The sequence below is a fragment of the Nyctibius grandis genome, chromosome 2 (assembly GCF_013368605.1).
Source record: "Nyctibius grandis isolate bNycGra1 chromosome 2, bNycGra1.pri, whole genome shotgun sequence".
In the NCBI taxonomy this organism is placed as follows: Eukaryota; Metazoa; Chordata; class Aves; order Nyctibiiformes; family Nyctibiidae; genus Nyctibius; species Nyctibius grandis.
The window spans coordinates 92,705,949-92,732,381 of record NC_090659.1 but is presented as its reverse complement, the minus strand read 5'-3'; the positions used below and the strand labels follow the sequence as shown (position 1 = coordinate 92,732,381).

The window sequence follows — 26,433 nt, the reverse complement described above, 5'->3', positions numbered from 1 at the left end:
CTCAACAATGATCTTGACGAAGGGACTGAGTGTACCCTCAGCAAGTTTGCTGATGACACAAAACTGGGAGGGGTGGCCGATACACCAAAAGGCTGTGCTGCCATTCAGTGAGACCTGGACAGGCTAGAGGGCTGGGCGGAGAGGAACCTCATGAAGTTCAACAAAGGCAAGTGTAGGGTCCTGCACCTAGGGAGGAATAACCCCATGCACCAGTACAGGCTGGGGGTTGACCTGCTGGAAAGCAGCTCTGTGGGGAAAGACCTGGGAGTTCTGGTGGACAACAAGTTCACCATGAGCCAACAACGTGCTCTTGTGGCCAAGAAGGCCAGTGGTATCCTGGGGTGCATTAGGAAGAGTGTGGCCAGCAGCTCGAGGGAGGTTATCCTCCCCTTCTACACAGCCCTAGTGAGGCCACACGTGGAGTACTGTGTGCAATTCTCAGCCCCCCAGTTCAAGAAAGACAAGGAACTACTGGAGAGAGTCCAGCGGAGGGCTACAAAGACGATTAGAGGACTGAAGCGTCTCCCTTATGAGGAGAGGCTGAGAGCTGGGTCTGTTTAGTCTGAAGAAGAGAAGACTGAGCGGGGATCTTATCAATACTTACAAATACCTTAAGGGCGGGTGTCAAGAGGAGGGGACCAGACTCTTCTCAGTGGTGCCCACTGACAGGACAAGGGGCAATGGGCACAAACTGAAACATGGGAAGTTCCTTCTCAATATGAGGAAAAACTTCTTTACTTTGAGGGTGACAGAGCACTGGAACAGGCTGCCCATGGAGGTCCAGTCTCGTTCTCTGGAGATATTCAAAACCTGCCTGGACACGACCCTGTGCAATGTGCTCTAAGGGAACCTGCTTTGGCAGGGGGTTGGACTAGATCCCTAGAGGTCCCTTCCAACCCTAACCATTCTGTGATTCTGGCAGCAGAGAAGGACAACAGCCTCCCAGGCTGTACAAATGGGAGCATGGTCACTAGGTCAACAGAAGCAGCTATTCTCTACTTGGCCAACCACATCTAGCTTCTCCATCCAGTTTTGGGACCTCTGTACAGGAAAGACATTGGGCAACCGCAGCAGTTCCAGCAAAGGCCACCACAATGGTCAGGGACTGGAGCACTCACCCTTTGAGGAGAGGCTGAGGGAGAGGGGCTCGTTTACCCTGAAGAAGAGAGGGCTGCCAGGGGACCTCACAGCAGGCCCCTAGCATCTACAGGTTCTTCACAGTCATGCATGGTGGGAGGTTGAGAGAAAATGGGCACAAATTGAGGAGGAAGGTGCGGGCTGGACATAATACTTTTTCACCCCAAAGACAGTCCAGCAGTGACACAGGTTGCCCAGAGAGGATATGCATTCTCCATCCTTAGGAGTCTTTCAAAACCCACTGGATAAAGTCCCAAGCAACCTGCTCTGACCCCACTGGTGGCTCTGCTTTGAGCAGCAGGTACAACTAGAGACCTCTTGAGGTCCATCCCAACTTAAGTGGTCTTATGATCATATGATATACCTGTGCAGTAAGCTGTGTTTAAAAATAAACTAAAATCAATTAAAAAAACCCAAACAAGTCCAAAGCCACAATGATTAAACCTTAAATATGTTTGTGTTTGTACACTTCTGCAATGTATGATATGCTTTTTAATGTAATAGCCGTTTTTTTTATGTCATTTATGTTCTAAGAATAATGATTTAAACATTTTTAACTAATGCATATATATAATTTGTACATTAACAATTAAATATTTCCAATGGAAAGAAAAAGTAGGCGTCTTCTTTCATAGAAGAAATTGTAAGATACAGAAAATTTTATTCGTTTTTACCTAGAATTTTAACTTATGATTTTCAGACATATTTTCTAATGTCAAAAGTTCAGCATTAGGGATTTGATAGTTGTAAACCAGTATACGTAGGACAGCCTATTTTGTCTAACGTTCGGAAAACACTCCTAACATTTTCACCTCCCATGTCATCTCAGACATTCCCCCATCTCTCCCATCAGCAGTTTCTTCTAGAGGGTACATTATTTGTAATATTATTGCTATGTTTATACTGAATTTCAGTATTCAGTGCTGCTTCATAACAACTAATGCAAGAATATTAAAACTTAAAATTAGTCAATATTTCCAATACAGTACTTTGTAGCTTTGGATACCTTTCACAAAGTTTAAATACAAACAATGCACATGCATGTTTCTACTAAAACCCCTGCAATCTTACAAGATGGTTATCAGAGAATAACATTTGGAATGTGTAATGGGCCAATATATCTGAAATTTAAAAGCTACCATTAAAGGCTCATCTTTATCATGGCTTATATTTATTGTTTATACTGCCTATGCATACTCAGCACTTGAAATAATAACTTTGCCTCAAAATTTAATGACTTGGAAGTGATGACACACAGAAGAAGTGTTACAATAATATCAGGGCCTAGACAGATCTAGTTCATGCATTTGTGCATACCATGGCATTTTCCGTAACACTTTAAAACTCGCTTGCTTTTTTTTTTTGGTGGCATTTTTTAATATATATATAAAATACCGTAAGCAGTGAGTTAAAACTGGTCTAGGAAAGTGTGTTCAAATGATGTAAAAATTTCCTATAAAGGTGTTAGCCATGCTTCTACACAATTAAAGGCTCAATCCTTTAAACATTAAGAACTCTCCTCAAATCTGCTTGTCTTGATATTTGCAAGACTCACTCCAAACACAACGGGCAGTGTCACTGTTCCCAGTGCAGACTCAGGCTATTAAAATTAAAAATTAAAGGGGACTGATTTCAGATGTGATGAAACTTCAGACATGTATATGACCAGTGTTCAGGTTAGGCATTGCCACTGCAAACACACTTTAATAAGCTGCCATGTACTACTCTGGAATATCACTGAATCTATCCCTATAAAGTGAAAATGTTCATACATTATCAAATTTAAAGGCCAAAGGAAATATTTCTGAAGAGCATTCCTACAAATCTCTTCTTCAGTGTGCAAGCATGAAATATTTCAAATAAGTGTAACATTTTATTTTACAATTTCTTAAAATGAATGCTAAAACTGCATAATTTCCATTACATTATTAGTAAAGAAACAGCACACTGAACAGGATTTTAAGTCCCTGTTTTCACCATTTGAAAAAATTTCTTCTGGGGATAATTAAAACTATCCTTATCTTTTATTTTTTTTTTTAACCTTAAAATTCAGAACTGATCTAAACCATAAACAAGAAGTCTACTACCTTTGGTCAGATCTGCTCCTCTCATCTGGAAAGCCCTTAAACTCACCGCTTGCTTTACAAAAAAACACTAAGGTATGTGCTACCATTGGTCATCCAAATGTTTTTGAAAAAAATCCACTGAAAAAATCCATTGAATACTGAGCCTGGAAATAATTTCCCATACCTACTCTAAATTACAAGTCTCTCCAAGAACTTTTGTTTGGAATATGCTGCAAGTTTTTAAATCCAAACAAATCAGAGTGGAGAAAGAAAAAAATAGTATTACTGACTTAGGAAAAAAATGAGCAAAATTGATTTGTTTTCCTCATTTATTAATATAATCTACAATATTACTTATCTCAAGGGGTTTTCTGGAGACCAGGCCATGTGATCACACTAATTAGCACAGTATGTGCTATTCTGATTATTTCTAGAGCACCAATTCTCCACTGCAATATGTTACCATGCCTTCAAGCCAAACACAAGTCGCATGTTTTATTAGCATTTTATTGTTTGCTTTTTAGCTTAAGCAGAATATTAGAATGGTTTATAAGCCATTAGAAGTCTTTAAAAAAACGTTATGATTTTGGCAAGAGCATTCCACGTTCTCGCAACATGCATTTTCTTCATTCAATAGTTATCAAACAAAAACATATTAATGTAATGCACCTACCTTATACCTAAAATAAGACTAGCTTCTCGCCTACTCATTTTCTGTTCAAATCCTCCTTTATAGTACAATGAAAGACTCTAAAAGGAAGAAAGGGAAAACAAGCAATAATTAGTTTCATGTACAAGGTGCCAGGACCTAAATTGTATTTATATGACCTCATTCAGAGCATTACATTCATCTATATGGTATTTCGAAGGCATGGAATGACTACAAACCAGATAATATGAAAGGACTACTCCTGAGTGTTAACACATACAAAAACCAACCTAAAAATAACTAACTATGTTTTTATAATCTTCTACTACTAATAAGAGATATTAATAGCTACAACCATTAAAATCCTGCCTTCAGGCAAGAGTCCAGAATCAAAGTACATACTAGCACAGAGTGGTACAGTGTGTGTGTTGGGGAGGGCAGGGGATGGAAAGGAGGAAACTGGTTTAGAACAGTTTTGGTACCACCACAGTGGCAAACGGCAAAAGTCACAACACTTTGGCATCCAAGGAATTACGAACGATCACTCTGAAGTTCAGATATTTCTACAAAGAAAGTAGGTAAAAACAACAATAAAAGGATAAGAACAGACAAATATACACTGATGAAGAGTCAATATGTTTTTTCACATGAAGGAATGTTACTTCAAAAAAAAAAAAAAATATATCAAGAGTTCTTTGAAGGAGCCCTGAAAAATGAACAAAAAGAAACAAATGAAAAAAAACGGCTTACCATAAAGCCACGACCTCCGTTTCAGGAAATCACTGAGCTGGAGAACACTGCAAAGTAGCAGAGTATATGGGCAAATCCTAACCAGCTTTTGTCTTTGCATCCTTCCCTAGACACTGATGACTGATGATGATTAGATACAGGATCTGGGGTTAGTTTTTTTTAAACTCATTGGCATGTGACACTTTAGTCACTGTTTTAAGAAGGGGAGAAAAAACATGAGTGGGAAAAGGACATTAAAAGAAAGGAGATTGAGATGACAGTAAATCATTACAAGAATTAATTGTCATAGGGAATGGGTTGAAAGTATATTTGTCAACCATAAATATATTTTAAATCAAAAAATAAAAGAGTTACTGAACCACCACTGATGGTTAACAGTGATCTCCTCAATGTAAATGTTTCTGTAAGAAGAATTAGGGACTAGCCCATTGCTACACAAATAATAGTCTAAGCTGCACAAGTCCCAGAGGCAGCAGATATAGCTCCAAGACAGCCTGCCTTTGGGAACTGGCACACAGAAATCACTCAACAAGACTAAAGTTTTTTCCTCAATACAAAACCTATCAGCTGGGGAAAAATAAGCTTCTTTTGTTGCTATCAAAGGGAAGTCTGGCCTGACAGCTGAGATTACTTTTACGTGTTCCTTTCACCCTCAAGTAAAAATGTGCTTGGCCCTTAATAAAACACTTTTCTCACTAAATACATCCATTCATATTCAGTGAGAATTTTGCCTTATGTTTACACAAACTCTCTCTTATGTAATTTCAAAAGCATTAAGGCATTGAAAGAGCTCTGTCTATGATACCTAAGCAAAGCCTTTAATTAAGGTTAGGAGCAACATTCACTCAAAATTGTGGTACAGAAATACTTCACCTATTGCTACCATGAAGTCACACACAGCCGTAAAAGATTTTTTGCTGTGCTGCTACGATCTGAAACTAATTTTATCTTCCTTCTTCCCACCCCAAACTATGCAGGAAATAACCACTACTGTAACGTCCACTACTGTGGACGTGCCACGCCTACAACAAAACTCTGTGAGGAACTGCTACTGTAGCTGCAGGGTAACATAAAACAGGTCTCTAATAGTGCACACTGACATTAGAGGTTAGAGTATGTAACACTACGGGAAGACACAGGGCTTCTCCAGTCCTCCAAGAGGACACAACGCTAACAATTTAATGGCTACCAGATAACACCCTTGAGGAGGCAGAACTGCACAGAAATTTCCAGCGATGCCAAACAATTACCACAGCCAGGAGAGAAAAAGCACACTTTAATATCCTCTGAAAGGTTTTCCAAAACTTCTCCCAAAGCAGCTTAGGTGCAGATAGATTTCTGAAAAGGTTAATTCTTCTCTGCCCTTCAACTCCAGCATACAACTCTAATACAGGAAGACACTGGTTCACTATTCTTGTAGAGAAGAGCAATATTTGAATTATCTCTAATATAACTCACCTCTGTTCTTGGTAGATTACATCTAAAATACTATTTGAAGTAAGAGAATAGAGGGGGATGGCTATAGGCTTAAATTCAGAAATTATTTTTCACGTTTTTAAAGCCTACTTCCTCAATACCGTTCTAATCCTGGGAAGCCTTGATTCAGTTTACTTCCACGAAGAATGAAAAAAGAAATTCTGTTGTCTTTGTCCTTTGGCACATAAGCAAAAACAGTTTGTTGAATTGGTCATCAAGAAAAAACATTTTCTTCTCAGAAGTGAAGCACGTGGCAAGAATAATCAATTCTTAAATTACGATCTTAATCCTAAACAGAATTTAAAGCAAAAAGAAATTACACATAAAAGCCATTTTTCCCATTGGTTAGAATAAGGGGAAGGAACATTGAGTCTTCATTTTAGGAAAAACCTTGGCAAATTTCTAGTTCCCGAATGAAACAACTTTTGCACGCTATTCAAATTAAAGCAACTTTTTTCCTAGTTGCAAATTCTAATGGCTGCAATGAAATGAAACAATACTTGGATATTTTTCTGTTATGAGAACTCCTTGGTGAGTGGGCACTTTTAGACACTTGATTATTTATCACAGAATCACAGAATGTCAGGGATTGGAAGGGACCTCGAAAGATCATCTAGTCCAATCCCCCTGCCGGGGCAGGATTACCTAGACCATATCACACACGAACGCATCCAGGCGGGTTTTGAATGTCTCCAGAGAAGGAGACTCCACAACCTCTCTGGGCAGCCTGTTCCAGTGTTCGGTCACCCTCACCATAAAGAAGTTTTTCCTCAAATTTAAGTGGAACCTCCTGTGTTCCAGCTTGCACCCATTGCCCCTTGTCCTGTCAAGGGATGTCACTGAGAAGAGCCTGGCTCCATCCTCATGACACTTGCCCTTTACATGTTTATAAACATTAATGAGGTCACCCCTCAGTCTCCTCTTCTCTAAGCTAAAGAGACCCAGCTCCCTCAGCCTCTCCTCATAAGGGAGATCTTCCACTCCCTTAATCATCTTCGTGGCTCTGCGCTGGACTCTCTCTAGCAGTTCCCTGTCCTTCTTGAACTGAGGGGCCCAGAACTGGACACACTACTCCAGATGCGGCCTCACCAGGGCAGAGTAGAGGGGGAGGAGAACCTCTCTCGACCTGCTGACCACACCCCTTCTAATACACCCCAGGATGCCATTGGCCTTCTTGGCCACAAGGGCACACTGCTGGCTCATGGTCATCCTGTTGTCCACTAGGACCCCCAGGTCCCTTTCCCCTACGCTGCTCTCCAACAGCTCTGTCCCCAACTTGTACTGGTACATGGGGTTGTTCTTGCCCAGATGCAGGACTCTACACTTGCCCTTGTTATATTTCATTAAATTTCTCCCCGCCCAACTCTCCAGCCTGTCCAGGTCTCTCTGAATGGCTGCGCAGCCTTCCATTGTGTCAGCCACTCCTCCCAGTTTTGTGTCATCAGCGAACTTGCTGACAGTGCACTCTATTCCCTCATCCAAGTCATTAATGAATATATTGAATAGAACTGGTCCCAGTACCGACCCTTGAGGGACTCCGCTAGACATAGGCCTCCAACTGGACTCTGTCCCATTGACCACCACTCTCTGGCTTCTTTCCTTCAGCCAATTCACAATCCACCTCACTACCCGATCATCCAGACCACACTTCCTCAGTTTAGCTGCGAGGATGCTGTGGGAGACCGTGTCAAACGCTTTACTGAAATCGAGATAGACCACAAACCCAGCTATTATTAACCCCAGCTATTGCAAACAAGTTGTGTACTGGAAAAATAATTGAAATGAGCTCTCCATTTCTTTGTACTATTCGGGCAGGGGTGGGGCTACCATTTAATTTACTTCATTTCCTTGCGTGTTGTTACTGTTTAGCAACTTATGTAAGCAAATTCTGCTTCCTGAGCAAACGCTGTTAATAGGTTGGGGGAAGAACAGAAAATGGCTGGACTTGCTCTGCAAATGTCTATTCACTCTTGCAAATTTTCATAAAAGGCACTCAGCTAAGAAAATCCAATTCATTTGGACTGTGGCATCTTCAAGATACTTTTCCTGCCATAGCACAGGGAAAGCACAATCACTGTTTCCATGCCAGGTAAGAGATTCAAAACTCCATAACTGAGACCATCCATATTTCACATAGTAGCTGAATTTTTCTGAAAACTGTATGGGTTGTTCCACCACCAATACAGTCCACCATTCAAAAGGTAACAAACACTGGAAGGGGGGGAAAAAAAAAAACCAACAAACTACAATAGCAGACTATTTAGAAGCTGTGCTATAATATATCTTACAATTTGCTAAGATCAACTTCAACTTCCTTACCTTCAGTTAGAAAAAAATTTATAAAATAGACTGTAAATTGCATTATTCTCTGGAAACTTTATTTTCAACAAAGGACAAGAGAGATGGTCACTACCATTACCTCTCAATTCAGAACTTTATGAGTCTGAGCAGAATCAGATCCAGTAAGGGAGAAACAGTGCAAAAATCGCTAACGAAGTGTTATAGAAGACACCCTTTTCTTCTGGAACACAGAATTGTCAGGATTGTGGATTTGAGTATTTTAAGTTCTTTTTGCCTAGACTGCTGTTTCTGTCTTCAGTATCTTCTACCTATCTTTCAACATTCAACATCATCAACAAAGAAAGGTAATGAATGCTATTGAAATACATCCTTTCTTTATTTCACATTTCAAGGAAATATTAACATTATAATTAATAACATTAAGGTCTGTCTGAGGAAGAAAAGCCAAATGACTACTTAGTGCTATGCACCTTCTACTTGCAACACACTGTTGTCACTACTCACGTAAACAAAACAGTGTCACAGAATCACAGAATGTTAGGGATTGGAAGGGACCTCGAAAGATCATCTAGTCCAATCCCCCTGCCGGGGCAGGATTACCTAGACCATATCACACAGGAACGCGTCCAGGCGGGTTTTGAATGTCTCCAGAGAAGGAGACTCCACAACCTCTCTGGGCAGCCCGTTCCAGTGTTCAGTCACCCTTACAGTAAAGAAGTTTTTCCTCATATTTATGCGGAACCTCCTGTGTTCCAGCTTGCACCCATTGCCCCTTGTCCTGTCAAGGGATGTCACTGAGAAGAGCCTGGCTCCATCCTCATGACACTTGCCCTTTACATATTTAAAAACATTAATGAGGTCACCCCTCAGTCTCCTCTTCTCTAAGCTAAAGAGACCCAGCTCCCTCAGCCTCTCCTCATAAGGGAGATCTTCCACTCCCTTAATCATCTTCGTGGCTCTGTGCTGGACTCTCTCTAGCAGTTCCCTGTCCTTCTTGAACTGAGGGGCCCAGAACTGGACACAATACTCCAGATGCGGCCTCACCAGGGCAGAGTAGAGGGGGAGGAGAACCTCTCTCCACCTGCTGACCACACCCCTTCTAATACACCCCAGGATGCCATTGGCCTTCTTGGCCACAAGGGCACACTGCTGGCTCATGGTCATCCTGCTGTCCACTAGGACTCCCAGGTCCCTTTCCCCTACGCTGGTCTCCAACAGCTCTGCCCCCAACTTGTACTGGTACATGGGGTTGTTCTTGCCCAGATGCAGGACTCTACACTTGCCCTTATTATATTTCATTAAATTTCTCCCCGCCCAACTCTCCAGCCTGTCCAGGTCCCTCTGAATGGCTGCGCAGCCTTCCGGCGCGTCAGCCTCTCCTCCGAGTTTTGTGTCATCAGCGAACTTGCTGACAGTGCACTCTATTCCCTCATCCAAGTCATTAATGAATATATTGAATAGAACTGGTCCCAGTACCGACCCTTGAGGGACTCCGCTAGACACAGGCCTCCAACTGGACTCTGTCCCATTGACCACCACTCTCTGGCTTCTTTCCTTCAGCCAATTCACAATCCACCTCACTACCCCATCATCCAGACCACACTTCCCCAGTTTAGCTGCGAGGATGCTGTGGGAGACCGTGTCAAACGCTTTACTGAAATCAAGATAGACCACATCCACAGCTTTACCATCGTCTATCCACCGGGTAACATCCTCATAAAAGGCTATCAAGTTGGTTGAGCATGACTTCCCGTTGGTGAAGCCATGCTGAGTGCCCCTAATGATCCCCCTATCCTTGATGTGCCTAGAGACAGCACCAAGGACAAGTTGTTCCATCACCTTTCTGGGGATGGAGGTGAGGCTGACCGGTCTATAGTTACCCGGGTCCTCCTTCTTGCCCTTTTTGAAGACTGGAGTGACATTCGCTTTCCTCCAGTCCTCAGGCACCTCTCCCGTTGCCCACGACTTAGCAAAGATGATGGAGAGTGGCCTAGCAATGACTTCCGCCAGCTCCCTCAGCACCCGCGGGTGCATCCCATCAGGGCCCATGGATTTATGGACGTCCAGATTGCTTAATTGGTCCCTGACCCAGCCCTCATCAACCAAGACAGATTCCTCCTCTATCCTGACTTCTTCTGAGGCCTCAGGGGTCCGGGGCTCCTCAGGACAGCCTCCAACAGTATAGACAGAGGCAAAGAAGGCATTAAGTAACTCCGCCTTCTTTTTATCCTCTGTCTCCAGGACCCCCACCTCATTCATCAGTGGGCCTACATTGCCTCTAGTGTTGGCTTTACCTGCAATGTATTTGAAGAAGCCCTTTCTGTTGTCCTTGACCTCTCTTGCAAGGTTTAATTCCAAGGAGGCCTTAGCTTTCCTAGTTGCCTCCCTACATCCTCTGACAACAGACTTATATTCCTCCCAAGTGGCCAGCCCCTCCTTCCACGATCTGTACACCCTCTTCTTCCACTTGAGTTTGCCCAGCAGTTCCCTGTTCAACCATGCAGGTCTCCTGGTACCCTTCCTTGACTTCCGACCTGTTGGGATGCTCTGATCTTGAGCTCGGAAGAAGCAGTCCTTGAATGCTAACCAACTATCTTGGGCCCCCTTACCTTCTAGTACCCTGTCCCATGGGATTTCCCCTAGCAATTGCTTGAAAAGGCCAAAGTTGGCCCTCCTGAAGTCCAGGGTTGCGATTCTGCTAGCTATTCTGTTCCTGCCACATGAGATCCTGAACTCTACCATCTCATGGTCGCTACAACCAAGGCTGCCCTCAACCTTCACCTCTTCAACCAGACCCTCCTTGTTAGTGAGGATACGATCCAGCAGCGCTCCTCTCCTAGTTGGCTCATCCACCATTTGCATCAGAAAGTTATCATCAATGCACTGGAGGAACCTCCTGGACTGAGGATGGCTGGCTGAGTAGGCCTCCCAGCAAATATCAGGGTAGTTGAAATCCCCCACGACAACCAGGCCCTGTAATTGTGTCACTGGTATTTGAGACACCAGTAACAAAACTAGGCTCAAACTAAAAAAGTGTTTCTCTGGAAATGAGCATTATGGCTTGTCATAGAGGGGAAATGACAATGTTTCCTCCTATGTCTTTCTTCACTAAAAAAAAAATAAAAAATTTTAAAAAATGGTGTAAAACTTCAGGACTAAACTACAGCAGCATTTACACTTCATATTTAAGAATATATATTTAACTGCGTAAGTTAAACTTAAATGAGAAGTAGAAATTTGGAATAAAACATAACACTTTTACTTGCCTTTACTTACTATTTTTGACTAAAAGATGAGCATAGTTGTTGACTGTACATGGTATTTATTTAGGCAATAGTGTTAAATACTCAAGATACAGCAAGCAGGCATTTTAAATGTTCGCTTCATAATTGCTCAAATTGACCTTACCCAAGTCATTTATTAGTGAGTAGGAAGAAAGGATAAACAGCATCTGGATTACCTTACGTGACTGCAACAAACATGAATTGTGACTTCTATTGGAAACGGGGTGGGGAGGGGAGAATTGCAAACAGGGGCTTACAGAGAGAACAAGCCAGCTCTTAAATAGGCAGCTGCTTCAGAGTCTTTCAAAAAAAAAAAAAAAAAAAAGGAAGTGATGAGGGACAGGGTTTGATTCCAGAAAGCTAGAGTAACCACTGAAAATTGTAGTGACCAAGCTAGGCGCCTCCAAACACCATAGAAAACCAGCAAAGTAGACACTAAATGTCACTTGCGATGCTTTTTCCAGTAAGCATAGGTAAAAGTACTAACAGCTTGATTTCCTTTGTCCGTATAGTTTAGAGGGCAATACACTGTAAAGAAAGGTGATGAAAGTGCTAATCCACAGATTATACTCAGCAGCTTCAAATTCCCCCCCAAAAAATCACTAAAGCCACTAAAATAAGAACTCTGGACAATAAGCACTTATATAGGATCTTTGTACCTAATGTTTTCTTTACTGTTTTAAAGAAAAATTATAAATAGGAAGGGGAGAAGAAAAAAAAACTTGGAAAAAAATACAGTCGAAGAAAGTAGTAGCTGTAGAGTAGCAAAGAACAAATAATCTTGGCTAAGAATTATACAAGGGTCTTAAATTTGAACTATGGTTGTAGAAAAAAACTATTATCACTACCCTCACAAATGCAAAGCTGACAAATACATACAAGTTAATGGTAAACAGGAAGAGTTTTTACTGTATACAGCAGATTTTGTCTTACACTGAAAACTTGTATTTTCAAGTTCAGAAATAGAATAGCAGAAGAGAGAGAGTCTACTGGAAATCAACATACAATTCTGGGCTGTAAGGCAGGATGTGAAGGCAGACAGAGGATGCAGCTCCAGGGACTAGGAGCACTGAGAACGCAGAAGCTCCTGGGTTGCTCTTTATGGTTGTTCATGAATTCTGCAAGACTCTGAAAGTCACTGTGGTAAAAATGAGATAGGCCTGTAATGAGCTTGGCTCAGCCAGTATGCCAGTATTGAGGGGTACAGATTCCTAGGAACAGACACGTCTCTGTGCAGTAGCATGTCATATTTCAATGCGCTAAAGAGAGTCACTGCCTGCTTTCTTATGTGAACATGTCTGAATTTAGATTCTCTAGCCTATGCCTACAAATCGATAGAAGAAGAAACGCTGGAGTAAAACTATTGGGGAGGGAGGGTGAAGACTGAAGCACTCCCTACTCCGAAGCCACATGGCTTTATTGCTAGCTGCCTCTAGAAAGCCTGCAAGTCAGACTGTATCCATATCATATGAAAGCAATTTAATTCGCAGTACCTAAAGTCCCCTCTGCTATTTTGGTAGGCAACTTGGGAATCTTTCAAAAAATTACTTTGGAAAGGAAAAAAAAACTGGTGTTGGTCTCACAACAGCAATGCAATAGAGGGACAGAGAGCAAAAACTGATCCAGGAGCACCATTTCCAGCGGATACATATCGCAAGTAAGAACAAGTGTGGACCAGCCCCAGGAGGACAAGCCCACGTTTTGAGCTTTTCCCTCCTCAGGAAGCTTGCATTGATTAAGCTTGCACAGGAACACAAAGTACAGATGGCATATAAATTTGGACCCTAGTGTCTGCCTATATATTGTAGACAGGCTCTGTGTTGCAATCAGCCTCATATTAATAGGTACAATGCTAATGATCACTTTTTAAAAAACCTACCTTTAATATATTTTTCAGAAAATAATAATCTGCAACAATTACTCCCTCAACACCCTTACCCATCAGCATCAAGAGGGGAATTGTGTTCCTTCCACTGTGGATAAGTGTTCACAGATTATGAACTCAAAGAATACACTGCCACAAGCAGACATATACCTCATACGGAATTACATTAATCAAACAGGAACGGAACGTATTTATTTATTTACCCGAGGACAGTACAGCCACTGAAGCAAAAAGTAAATGCTCTTGAGCACTCCCTGCATATGCTCCTCTCACAACACTCTACCTCTTGAGTTTTTATCTCATTATTACAGTTTTAAATATCCAGGGCAAAACAAAGAACAAAAACTTGATTAAAAGTTCATATTACCTGGGGAAGAAAAAAAAAAAAAGACAACTCATATGTGAGCAAGAAAACAAGCTTCTCCATCTATAAGGCAACCTTTTCTAGAAGTTTATCAATTTGCCTTCTTGATTTTTAACACTGTATCCTAAATAAAAATGACAAAATTCTTTCTTTTTTAGCTTCTTGAAATGAAACTGCATGTCATCACTTTGTAGTCACCAGGAATTAGCTATTTTCTCTCAGCACACTTCACACAATTTATCATACACTTACTAGCAAAGAGTTCTGAAATGCGGAACTTCACCAGGAAAATCAGAACTGTTTATCAAACTCACAAACATCTTTTGATATAGCTTCATCCACAGGGATTTAAAATACACCAGATAATACTCCAGAACATACAGAGTAAGGAGTGCCCCTATACTGGAAAAAAAATAACCTAAGTGGCACTTACCATATTTAACATAAAACATCTCCCTTCTAAATACTTGAAATACAAAATCATAAATTTAGCATAAAGTAAACTCTAAACTTACAGAACTTGAAATCCTCTTTGCTGTCTCTGTAATTGCCTGCTCCAATGGTTTCCAAAGGTGGAAAGCATAACGACCTGAAAAAGATTGAAGTTAAATGAAATTTTAACCAACATCCACTAAAAGGGGAAAAAAAAAAAAAGTCTCCAACTTATATTCATCAGCTTACAGCAGAAAGAATTTTGGTTTAAAAAACCCCAAGCAATCAAAATCCTTCCTTGTGAGTCTTTTTGTCTCATTTATTTGCTGTACAGCACCGTTGCACTTTACTGCTTTTCAAGGTGTACCCTCAACAGCTGTTTTTCGGATCCTGCTCAACAGAAGTCCCACAGTAAACTTGCTATGGTTTACATTTTTCAATCTTTGCACCAGTGGGGGAGGGAGGGGAAGAAGTTTAGTATACTTCATCTAAAAACCTAGTCATGGACTGCAAAGATCCACTGTGTTTGCTCACAAAATAAATAATTTAAATGCATTTCAGTATGATAAATAAAGATAACTGCCTTGTGAACTTTAAGAAAAAGGGGAGTATGAACCATTAGCTTTGGATATACATTATTTATTAAATACTGTTCAAAGGTTAGGTCTTCAAAAAAAGAAATCTATGTACTACACATTCCTTGCTGTGATGTTGTATGCTTAATCACACATTTTGTAAGTACTGTATTTTTTATTTTGTTACAAAGAGAGGATCTTCTGGGATTCAGAGCCATTCAACTCCCCACCGGCAGTGAACGTCTATAGCTAGGAAAGGCTAGAGGGAACTCTATTAGACTGCGCTCTCAGAAGTACAAAGTAGGTCTATCCACTTCAGAATCAAGATTTGTGACATGTTATGAAATATTTTCCCTGTAAGTCCTCTGTCCCCAATTATCATTTTAACTATTCATTAGCAATGCAAATGACTATTATACACAATGGAAAAACTTTTTATATAGTGTGGCTCTGCTTCATTCAAATAGCATCTTGCTTTCATTCTTAAAATACGCGACATGTCCATAGGTTTAGTCATCTAAGCCTGTGCCTATGTTAACACAAAAGTTAAAACCACTGTTAGAGCATCACTGCTGAAATGCTGTGATGTACTAATATATTACCTCACCTTCTACTTAATGCTTTTTGTTACCACTTCTTTGCTATCTGCCATTAATTCTTCAGCTCAACCAGCAGAAGAAATGCTAAGAGCATTCCTCTTCTGCTTCTATCCAAACACACAGATAAGCCGACTGCTTAATGGGTGGACATCACCAAAGATCTTGTCTTTCCTTCCCCTAATGAAAAAAACAACACAGCTGTACCCAGCAAACACCTGCTGAAGTTTGGTGCAACTTGCTCATCTATTGTATCTACTCTTGGTGTATGCATTTGCACATGGCTGACCATGGTTGGTTTTATATGCTGAAAATAATGGAAATCAATTTGTGTATTTCAAAACCAGAACAGACCACAGTTATCTAGTCTGAGTAACCCAAAATCGTGTTAAGCCCATGCCCTGTGGTTGGACTAGAACCTATTTTTCAGAAGAAGATACAGTCCAGATGCAAAGAGTTCAAGTAACAAAAAACGTACTATGGGAACAGTTTAGTATGATAAATCACTGCAGCCACTAAAACCTTCTATTTTTCTCTACTTGAATTTGTCGAGCATCACCTTCACATCACAAGATCCTGCTGCACTCTTCTATACTAAAAAGCTTCCACCTCACAATATGTTATTAAATGAACAAAGTAAACTTTTCACATTACATTTTGCAGACAAAAAGCAGATGGAACCTTTTAGCTGCTGCCCATAAAATTAGTTTCTCCAGCTGTGACTTTTCAAAAAGAATTCTGGAAAATATGTCAAGGATTTTGAAGGGACAGGAACTGGACACAACTCTCCATAGTGCTCTCAAGCGACCTTTCTACTTTCCACTATTTATATTCATAAAAACTTCACTAACCCTTTTGGGAACAGCAGCTCACAAGTGACAGTTCCACTCTCAGCTGGTAATTTAGCTTACCTGTAAATGCAACAGTTGCAACACCAAGTCCAACTGCTATCATAGTTCTGGCCTAAAGCAGAAAAACAGGAATCAGAATAACACGCAAATGCTAATTCAAAATATATGCACCTTTTACTTTAACAGTGGTATTTCTGATGTCTGATGTGGACATTTCATATATAATTTACAAGAAAGATAGAAGTAAGTTCTGTATTTCACAGGTTACGTTAGATTTTATAGTTCAGTCCCACAAACCCATGCCAATGCATCAGGTTTAACTTGGAACTACCCATTAGCAAATCAGTGAACAAACACTGACAAAGCAGCTCCCAGTATGTAATGATAAAAACGCAAGGCAGACAACTATTCAGGATTACTTGAAATTATTTGTGCAGACTAGTTCAACACAGTACATAACAGAAAGTATCCATTTATTACAAAAACATGAAAAGCTAAAAAAAAAAAATACTGTTTTGCAAAGTCCTTCACTGGGAATCTCACGATGACATTGGTTGAAAATGGTATGGGAATATTAACTTAAACGCTATGGCCACAAATGTACATTAGTGTCTTCTATCTTTCACGCTGTGACTCATGGAAGCCCCAAAAAAGACATGAAGACCAGTAATCTTTTTTCATGACTTAGTGTCAATCACTGGCTGGACTCCACCTTATAGTACAAATATTTGTAAATAGACAGACTACTGACAGATTTCAGACAGTGTTCATTATCAGCTAAAATTCGCTTTAAGTCTAACTGAGCTCTTGGAACCAAACCCACAAAAAAAGACTCGGACATCTGATTTAGACAACAGTAACTCCTACCTTTTACTAACTTAAAACCCCCAGATTAGGTGTATGTATTTTCCTACACAGTGCTTGAAGAAAGGCAAGAAGGACAATAAGAAGTATCTCCATGTTGAACAAGAAGCTGCTGAAAGATATGTAGTAAACCTTGAAGAAGGGACTGACTTCTCACACGTTTGCAGAATTCAAGAAGGGTAATGAGCATTGTAAGTGTTGGGGGGCATCTCTCCACTTCTGAAAAGGCTACATGTAATCTTTGAAACAAATGAAATAAAGTCATCTGTGGCACTACCTGTCTTACCATATGATAGTTCAATAACGCCTTCAACTTCCCCCCAGGAAATACAAGAAATCAGAGTAGGTTTGTTTAGCTTAAATTCAAAAAAATTACGACAATGAAAATGCTTTTATCACCAGACTGTCTCTTCTATATATGACTAACTGCTGCATTTATCCAATAACTGGTCTATGCGTTTTCTACTAACAAGCCTGACAGCAGGACTTAAGGCCCGAATTTCAATGTGAGTGCCCTAATAACTGGATTTGGAGCCAAGTTGCCTTTGCTACTAAGATTCCTGGGGCTAAAATTCTCTGTCTTTGATTGCACCCAATCTAATTTCTAGATAGAGACGGAGTAGGGGAAGAGTTGGCAAATACCAGTTTTAAAGCCTTCTAGAGCTAGCTTAGTAGGGGCTAGAACACAGATCGACAACTTTCCCAGCAAAGGGGCAGCTGTACAAGATGTAGGCACTGCCTTCACACCCAGTGGCTCCTACAGCTTCAGCTCTGAAGGCAAGTGGCAGTGACTGCTGCCTGTAGTATTGAGCTCAGGAAAAAGTGGTAGCGTGCTCTGAGCTCATCTAGAAGCAGCTGTATTCCTCCATATCTAGCTTCTGGACCCCATGCATTTTAACTAAATAACTACCTCCCACCTACCTGGGTGGGGCTATTCTAGCTATTTTCATAACATAATACTGCAACTGCATAGAGGTTTCTAGCAGGAAAAAAAAAAAAAAAAAAAAATAAAATCACTAAACTTACTGAAAGTGGAGCTCCAAAGTTAAGACTGGGGGATTTTTGGCCTTTAAAACCTGCCTATCCCATTTTAGTAACCTAATGCTTCCATTTCAGTGTAGTCTTCAGTCTCGATATTAGCATTGATTTCTGAATGTAAAAATAATGTAGTAGTTTTATGTCTGTTGTTCCTTTCAGTTCCACAAAATTTCCCCTCATCTTTAGACCATGAAAAAAATATAAGTACGTTACCTTAAATGGTAGACGATATAAAATAGTGAAGCATACAGTTCATCTCCTCACTAAACTAAAACTCTTTTCATTTCTTCTCACAAAACCGTTTTCCCAGGCTCTCAATATTCAAACCTTCTAAAAAGTTCCTCTACTTCCTCTGTTTAGACACTAACCAGAAACAGCCACAACATTTCTGAAAATACCATAACCATATAGAAATTCTATATTATTTTGTTCTGTGGTTTGTGACCATGGATTTATATTCAAGTGACTATCCTTGACTTGTTCAGAACAACAGTGAGAATCTCTAAGTGGTTACAGCCAATTAAGAGCTCAACAATATGTGAAACAGATCACACTAGCAAAAAAAAAAAATATTTATTAGCTTGTGCTAGTCCAAATTAAGTTATACTTGCTTTGCCACCAAAAAGGTGGTTTAAGTCAACTGTTTACAACAAGGTATGCAGGTTGCAACAAGGCATCACCAGAGCAGACACCTCCTCACAGGTAAGCACAGAGTCCAGGCTAATAAATAATACCTGGACTGTGTCAGTTCAGTGCAGAAATAGCTTAAGTTTTTTGAACAGTAGTGTGGGAACATAATGTAGAGACCCCTGAGGGCCTTTGGTAGAGTCAGCCATGTCCACTGGGATACATTATTTCAGTCTCAGTGGAAAGCGCTAGCAGCTAGTGGAAAGCTAGTGCTGCCTGCAAAACAGCAGGTAAAAAAGCAGCACGGCAGCAGCTCTAGAATAGAAGCAGCACACAGGATCAACAGGAATATGAAGACAAGCCAGAAAACTAGGTAGAAGTGATGGAAAGCTCAAGCGAGAGAGGCATGAAAGATTGTCCACATTTTGAAGTGAGGTACAACCACCAGAAAAGCTGAGAAATATTGGTTTACAGTAACTCATCTTATTTGCAGTACGAGAAGGTTAGGGAAGAGTCACTTGCCACATAGTAGCAATGAAGCAATAACTTGTCATACCAAAGACCTGGAATGTTTGTTATGGTGTGAATATATCCTAGCTATACACATGCAATAAAAACTGCCTTTGAATCAACATAAGATAGATTGCATGGTTTGTCTTTACTGACACAGCCTCTCTCATAAAATTAGTGGCAACTTCAAGTACTAACTAGTCAGTCTTTTAAGTCCAGCTTGACTCAGTTTCCTTTTTTTAGAAGAGTAAGTCAAGGTTAGTCTGGTGCTTTGAAGTGTAGAGTATAAAGTGCAAAGCTTTAATTAAATGCACTCCTTTCACGTCAATATTAAATGAAAACAACTCACTATCATTGTAGCAGGGGTCAGTTCATTTATGGCAGGCCAATACAACTACCACCATGATAATTTTTGGCTCCTATTGCTTGAAAATGCATTTTATTTCAGATTCAAAAAGGCTAAAAAAAAATAAAATAAATACTTACTGACTTTCAATTATGACAAAACTGACCTTCCTCCCCCTTCAAAAAATGCCATTAAGAAATTTCTAAGATGTAGGTTTTAAATGAAAGCATCCTCTTAAGATCCAAGAGGGAAAAATAAAGAAATTAAAAAATAAAAGAGATTAAAAGGTAAACATCTGTCCCTTTTTTTATTCAATGAATCAGCTCCCAAAGGTTACTCAGCAATCCTATCCTATTCTGCTGATCTCAGTATTTTAATTTTACCATGTAGTCCAGTTTTCAGTAACAAACCCTCTTAGACACAGAAAACAATAAAACCAAGTTTTGCTAAATCTGCAAGACCTGGGTTTTTTTTAAAGTATTTTCAGAAACGTGTATAAGAAAACACACACATTAGAAAGGCAACTGCAAGACCTGACATACCAAAGCGTTTGGCAAACAAAAGAGGATAAAGCATATTAATTAACATGCAGTATGTTTAAAGGTAAACATCATATACTGTTAGCATACAGAGATCTGTGGCCTAATCCTTTAATATGTAATTTTCCAGTAGTCTTAATTTCTCAGCAGAAGAAACAAGGAAGAATGAGACATTCTTTCTGCAAATTTCTAATCCACAGTCTCTGCTAACTTAGCCATACTAAAAAAAATATAACTTCTGTAATTCCTAGCATTGCAGCTTCTCCTTCTACGAAGTAGAAAAAAGTTAAACTTATAAATATAAAAAGAATCTAAAATGCATAATTTTTAAATTTCAGTGCAACACTATTACATCTGACCACAGGCTACAAGAACCACCTTTACGAATATTAAAATATACCTGCTTACACAGGATTTGTATTTTATACACTGGTTCTTCTAACACAGTCAGTAAAAACACCCTTCTTGGTCAAATGGAAAATATTTTGCTCTTCTCTCAACTAGCTTTCAGACACACAGCAAGAGCTCTACTGTCTTTTGCCTCAGAAAGCTACAGCGTAATGGAATAAAAAGCAGAGAGAAAATAATCATTTGTTCTGATGGGTTGGATGGCATTGTGTTATCAGCCCATGCTTAATCATGGATCAGTGAAATAGGAAGTATATACTTACATTGAAATAAATACACAAGTGTAAATTGCTTACTTAACTAAAAACTTTGTTTTAGGAAGGTTTGATTTGTTGGTTTTTTAAGTGCTGCTTGACGCTAAGAACTAGAATACACAAGTATGTTAACCAAGTGTACAAAAATATTTCTGAAACTACTTTTTCCTTAAATTAAAAATTCTTGACCTGAAATAAGTGATTGTTTGGTATGGAAGGTAGAATAAGGCTTCTGTTCCTCAGAAGAGTAGGTACTACAGTTTATTGGAAGACTGTTTCAGAGCAAACCACCTAATTAACTCTATATGGAGCCAGATACATTTTGAAGTGGGATTATATTACAAACTATCTGCAACAGATTTGATTTCATAGTCTAATGTTTTCCTTCCAGTCTTACCTTCCATTGAAATTTAATGTATTTTCCAATAGCGAATTAAAAGTAATTTCAGCTAGATGCTGTTCTCCATGCTCACCCAATTCTCCTGTCAATTTGTGTCATTTATTTCACAGCAACTTTTTCGGTTTGTATACAAAACTATGCCTAAGGTTTCTGATGGTTTTTCATAGGAAATGGTACCCGAGCAACAGATTCACTAATACAAGCACTACCTTAAGGCATCCAAATCAGTCTTGTTGAGTATGTATTAATTAACAAAGGCCTCTTGCGGGTACCTTTGAGAACAGACTCTTTATGCTTCCACGTTGTTCTTCTGTCGCTCCAAACTCCAAATGCTTTTGTAAAATGACAACAAGAGTAAAAGTGACTCAGATCAAGTGACTACAGCTAACATCCAGGCCATCTCACAAGATTCAAGGTAGGATATTGAACAGAGCTCTTTCTACCCTGAGGTAGATGCTGCTGTTTCAGACTTTGCTGCTACTACCCTTTCCTTCCACTGTGGCAAGGAGGCCTTGTTAGCCCTGTATGTCAGAGGAACAGATGCCCAGCACTACAGTTTATCTTGCTATTTCTCAATAGCAAAATTTTAGAATTTGGTATATGCAACTTGACCTCTTTCTGAATTCCTTAGCCAGAAATCCAACACGCATAGGTACTGGCCATTTTTTCCACTAGAGGAACTCTGAAATAGCTTCTACTGCCAACCATATGCTAACAGTTTACAATGTATATATGCCTGAAAAAATACTGCATTCTCCACTGAAAGGCCTGGCTAAAAGAATAAATTTCGATAGAAAATTGCAGCAATCTAGAACTTAGTCCCCTAAAAACCTACCACAGTCTCTGGACCTTAGTAAGAACCTGACAAAACAACTCACACCAACAAAGCAAGTCATGCTAACCCCAGATGCAATTTTTATCTCAGATAGGTAACGAGACTCAAAGACTCCACAAAATTCACAAGGAATTTCCCTGCTAGCATTCCAAGGGCAGAGTGCATGGACGTGTCAATAATGAGTTTTAGAGTCAGCTTCTTAAGATTATACAGCTTGCTGTTAAATACATAGAAAGACACTCCTGGGAAAAGAGAGTCTAGACTGTAGTAACAATGAATAAATAACTTATAGAGAACTATGCTTTTAAAAATTGTATTTAAAAAAAAATATTGTAGGGGCAACAAAACACACACAATGAAGTAAGGCAAATACATATTAAAAACATTTTAAAAATGTGAAAATTTCACCATCCAGTGCTTTAAGCAGTGTATATTTCTCAATTCCTTTCCAAAGAGAACTCCTTGTCCCATGAAGCAGCCGAAGGGACGAGAACGAAGGAGCAGGACAGGTCCCAGCACCCTTCCCTCAGAGCCGGGAAACCTTGGAGGCATTTTGCCTCCGCTCCAGACCCATCCGTCCTCTCCCACATGACAAACGACCAGGTAAGAATTACTCTCCTGAAACAGAGCTCTACAAGACCATTAACGCCCAAACCTGCGGAAATAAATCTCGCACAGTATCATCACAGGTATCATCTCTTTAGGGCAGAGGGACAAAGTTTTAGGCCTTGTCTGCGCACGCAGGGGGCTGAAGCGCTCGCGCGTATCCCGCTGCCAGGCTGCAGCTCCACCAGGGCCCCGCAAGCCCTGAGGCGAGGGGGCACAAGCCTTCTCACCCCGGGCACCAGCACCCCGGCCTTCGGGCAGCGGCAGCGGGGGAAGGAGAAAAGGGGGGAGGAGGAAAGGGGGGAGGAGGAAAGGGGGGAGGAGGAAAGGGGGGAGGAGGAAAAGGGGGGAGGAGGAAAAGGGGGGAGGAGGAAAGGGGGGAGGGCACAGCCGGCTGTTGCTCTCCCCTCTCCTCGGGGATGGGCTGCCTCCCCCTCCCCGCCCCCGGCGCGCTCACCAGCCCTCGGTCCAGCTCGGCTTGGCCCTTGCCAGCGCCCGTAGGGAACCTGGCGTACTCGGCGTAGCGCAGGCCCTCGGAGGAGGCCGCGGCTCCTTCCATGCTGGAGGGGAAGAGGGAACGGCGCTACAGGTCGGCCGGAGGGACAAACCAGTCCGGAAGGACATACGCCGAGGCTCCCGCCCCTCGCCAATCATCCGTGAGAGGGGCGGGCCAACAGTGGCGCGTCACACGCCCCGCCCAGCCGCCTCCTTCGTGCGTCATGGCCTCGGCGCGAGGGGCGCGCGGGGGGATGGCGCCGGCCATGTCAGGGGCCGGTGCTGTGGCGGGGGGCGGGCTGTGTCACCGCCGAAGCTCGGCCCTCACGGCCTCCTCCCGCCCCGGGGCCGCCCTCGCTCATACCTGAGGAGCTCGGCTTTACCGCTGAGGTCTCCGCCTCCCTGAGGAAGGGCGGCTGGGAGGTTGATGGCGCCTCACGGCGGGGAAGGAGCCGGTGCCTGAGGGATGCCCTCCCAGGCTCCCGCCTTAACGCTGGGTCGGAGACCGGGGACGGATCTTTCCTTCATTTATCCTCCTGACTGGTTTGAGGAGCAGGAAGACTGGAAGTGGCTGCTTGTTCTAAATCCCGACAGCCAAGAAAGAAAGGGGCGGGGGGCGGGGGAGGTGAAGGGATGAGAGATAATTTATGCGTAAAAAATAGTATAAGAAGAAGGAGAAAACACTTGGGAGAAGGAAAGGCCACACAGAAATGCTTCATGTCCGTCTTCAGAAAGAATCTGGGATTTTAGAAGGGGGAAAACATATGTAAAGGAAAGGATAAAGAAAAATTGATCTGGGAAAAAAAAAGCTAAACCACTAAAAATGAGTTTTAATATTTCTATTTTATCACCTTAGTTGATGTCTGCGTATATTTATATTTCGATATATTTATATTTTGGTTTCCTCAAAATGCTGACAGGATCATAGTTCACCCTTCTGAAATTCTTCAAGTGATACGTTATATAAGAAGTGGTCAATCACCATTAGTCCTGTATCACAAAATGTAAAATGCTTAATCCCTTTTCCATACAGCAGCGTAACAGCTCTTCTTTTACACTTACCCTGGTTTTCCTTCTCTCCTACCTGTTAGTAATGGCAATGGAATTGAATTATCTGCAGATTGCTAAGCAGTACGACTCAACAAAAAGAATTACTCTCATCTCTTATTTCAAACAGCGATTGTTCTTCTAAGGCATCATTCTGAGCACATACCATGGTTTTGTATATCTGATTGATACTCTAAGGCATCATTCTGAGCACATACCATGGTTTTGTATATCTGATTGATACTCATCAGTCCTATAATGCTGAAAGGCAACTGCTTTAATTCATCTCTAAGTATCTTTTGAAAGTACAGCTGCTATTAACCATAAAGGTGAGTTGACCATATGTAGCATTTCATTAATCTTACACAGATGTATAAATTTTACTTTCTGCAGCACAGAAGTCATTGGAAGTTGTCTCATGATCCATTTGGGAAGAAATACGTTCCTTTTTAATTCTTCATTGAACATATAACATACAATCATATATGGTTAATTTTTTAAACCTTCAGTGGAATTGAATTTCTTGTAACCTTAAAACCTATTTTAAAATCAATAAAAATGTCCCCAACTAATAATTTTTTGTTCATTGATTTGCATAGAAGTAATGCAGAATAGTATGTCACTTACTAATTTTTGATGAATAAAGTCAATTTAAAAAAAATTGAATGCCTTCTTTGCCTCTGTCTATACTGCTGGAGGCTGTCCTGAGGAGCCCTGGACCCCTGCAGCCTCAGAAGAAGTCAGGATAGAGGAGGAATCTGTCTTGGTTGATGAGGGCTGGGTCAGGGACCAATTAAGCAACCTGGATGTCCATAAATCCATGGGCCCTGATGGGATGCACCCGCGGGTGCTGAGGGAGCTGGCGGAAGTCATTGCTAGGCCACTCTCCATCATCTTTGCTAAGTCATGGGCAACAGGAGAGGTGCCTGAGGACTGGAGGAAAGCGAATGTCACTCCAGTCTTCAAAAAGGGCAGGAAGGAGGACCCGAGTAACTATAGACCGGTCAGCCTCACCTCCATCCCCGGAAAGGTGATGGAGCAACTTGTTCTTGGTGCTGTCTCTAGGCACATCAAGGATAGGGGGATCATTAGGGGCACTCAGCATGGCTCCACCAACGGGAAGTCTTGCTCAACCAACTTGATAGCCTTTTATGAGGATGTTACCCGGTGGATAGATGATGGTAAAGCTGTGGATGTGGTCTATCTCGATTTCAGTAAAGCGTTTGACACGGTCTCCCACAGCATCCTCGCAGCTAAACTGGGGAAGTGTGGTCTGGATGATCGGGTAGTGAGGTGGATTGTGAATTGGCTGAAGGGAAGAAGCCAGAGAGTAGTGGTCAGCGGGACAGAGTCCAGTTGGAGGTCTGTGTCTAGCGGAGTTCCGCAAGGGTCTGTTCTGGGACCAGTTCTATTCAATATATTCATTAATGACTTGGATGAGGGATTAGAGTGCGCTGTCAGCAAGTTCGCTGATGACACAAAACTCGGAGGAGTGGCTGATGTGCCGGAAGGCTGCGCAGCCATTCAGAGGGACCTGGACAGGCTGGAGAGTTGGGCGGGGAGAAATTTAATGAAATATAACAAGGGCAAGTGTAGAGTCCTGCATCTGGGCAAGAACAACCCCATGTACCAGTACAAGTTGGGGACAGAGCTGTTGGAGAGCAGCGTAGGGGAAAGGGACCTGGGGGTCCTAGTGGACAACAGGATGACCATGAGCCAGCAGTGTGCCCTTGTGGCCAAGAAGGCCAATGGCATCCTGGGGTGTATTAGAAGGGGTGTGGTCAGCAGGTCGAGAGAGGTTCTCCTCCCCCTCTACTCTGCCCTGGTGAGGCCGCATCTGGAGTAGTGTGTCCAGTTCTGGGCCCCTCAGTTCAAGAAGGACAGGGAACTGCTAGAGAGAGTCCAGCGCAGAGCCACGAAGATGATTAAGGGAGTGGAAGATCTCCCTTATGAGGAGAGGCTGAGGGAGCTGGGTCTCTTTAGCTTAGAGAAGAGGAGACTGAGGGGTGACCTCATTAATGTTTATAAATATGTAAAGGGCAAGTGTCAAGAGGATGGAGCCAGGCTCTTCTCAGTGACATCCCTTGACAGGACAAGG

At 41.5% G+C, this 26,433-nt stretch overlaps 1 protein-coding gene across 1 annotated transcript in view; it reads right to left on the bottom strand.

Moving 5' to 3' along the window:
• DNAJC15 (DnaJ heat shock protein family (Hsp40) member C15) overlaps positions 1-23,432 on the bottom strand; it is a 29,933-nt gene extending 6,501 nt beyond the window's left edge. Inside the window, exons 1-4 of the mRNA XM_068425007.1 lie at positions 23,251-23,432; positions 16,427-16,478; positions 14,428-14,501; positions 3,877-3,953 (exon numbers count right to left, since the gene is read on the bottom strand). Of these exons, the coding sequence (XP_068281108.1) occupies positions 3,877-3,953; positions 14,428-14,501; positions 16,427-16,478; positions 23,251-23,352 (305 nt within the window). The 5' untranslated portion in view covers positions 23,353-23,432. The remainder of the gene's footprint in view (positions 1-3,876; positions 3,954-14,427; positions 14,502-16,426; positions 16,479-23,250) is intronic.
• Positions 23,433-26,433: the final 3,001 nt, after the last annotated feature.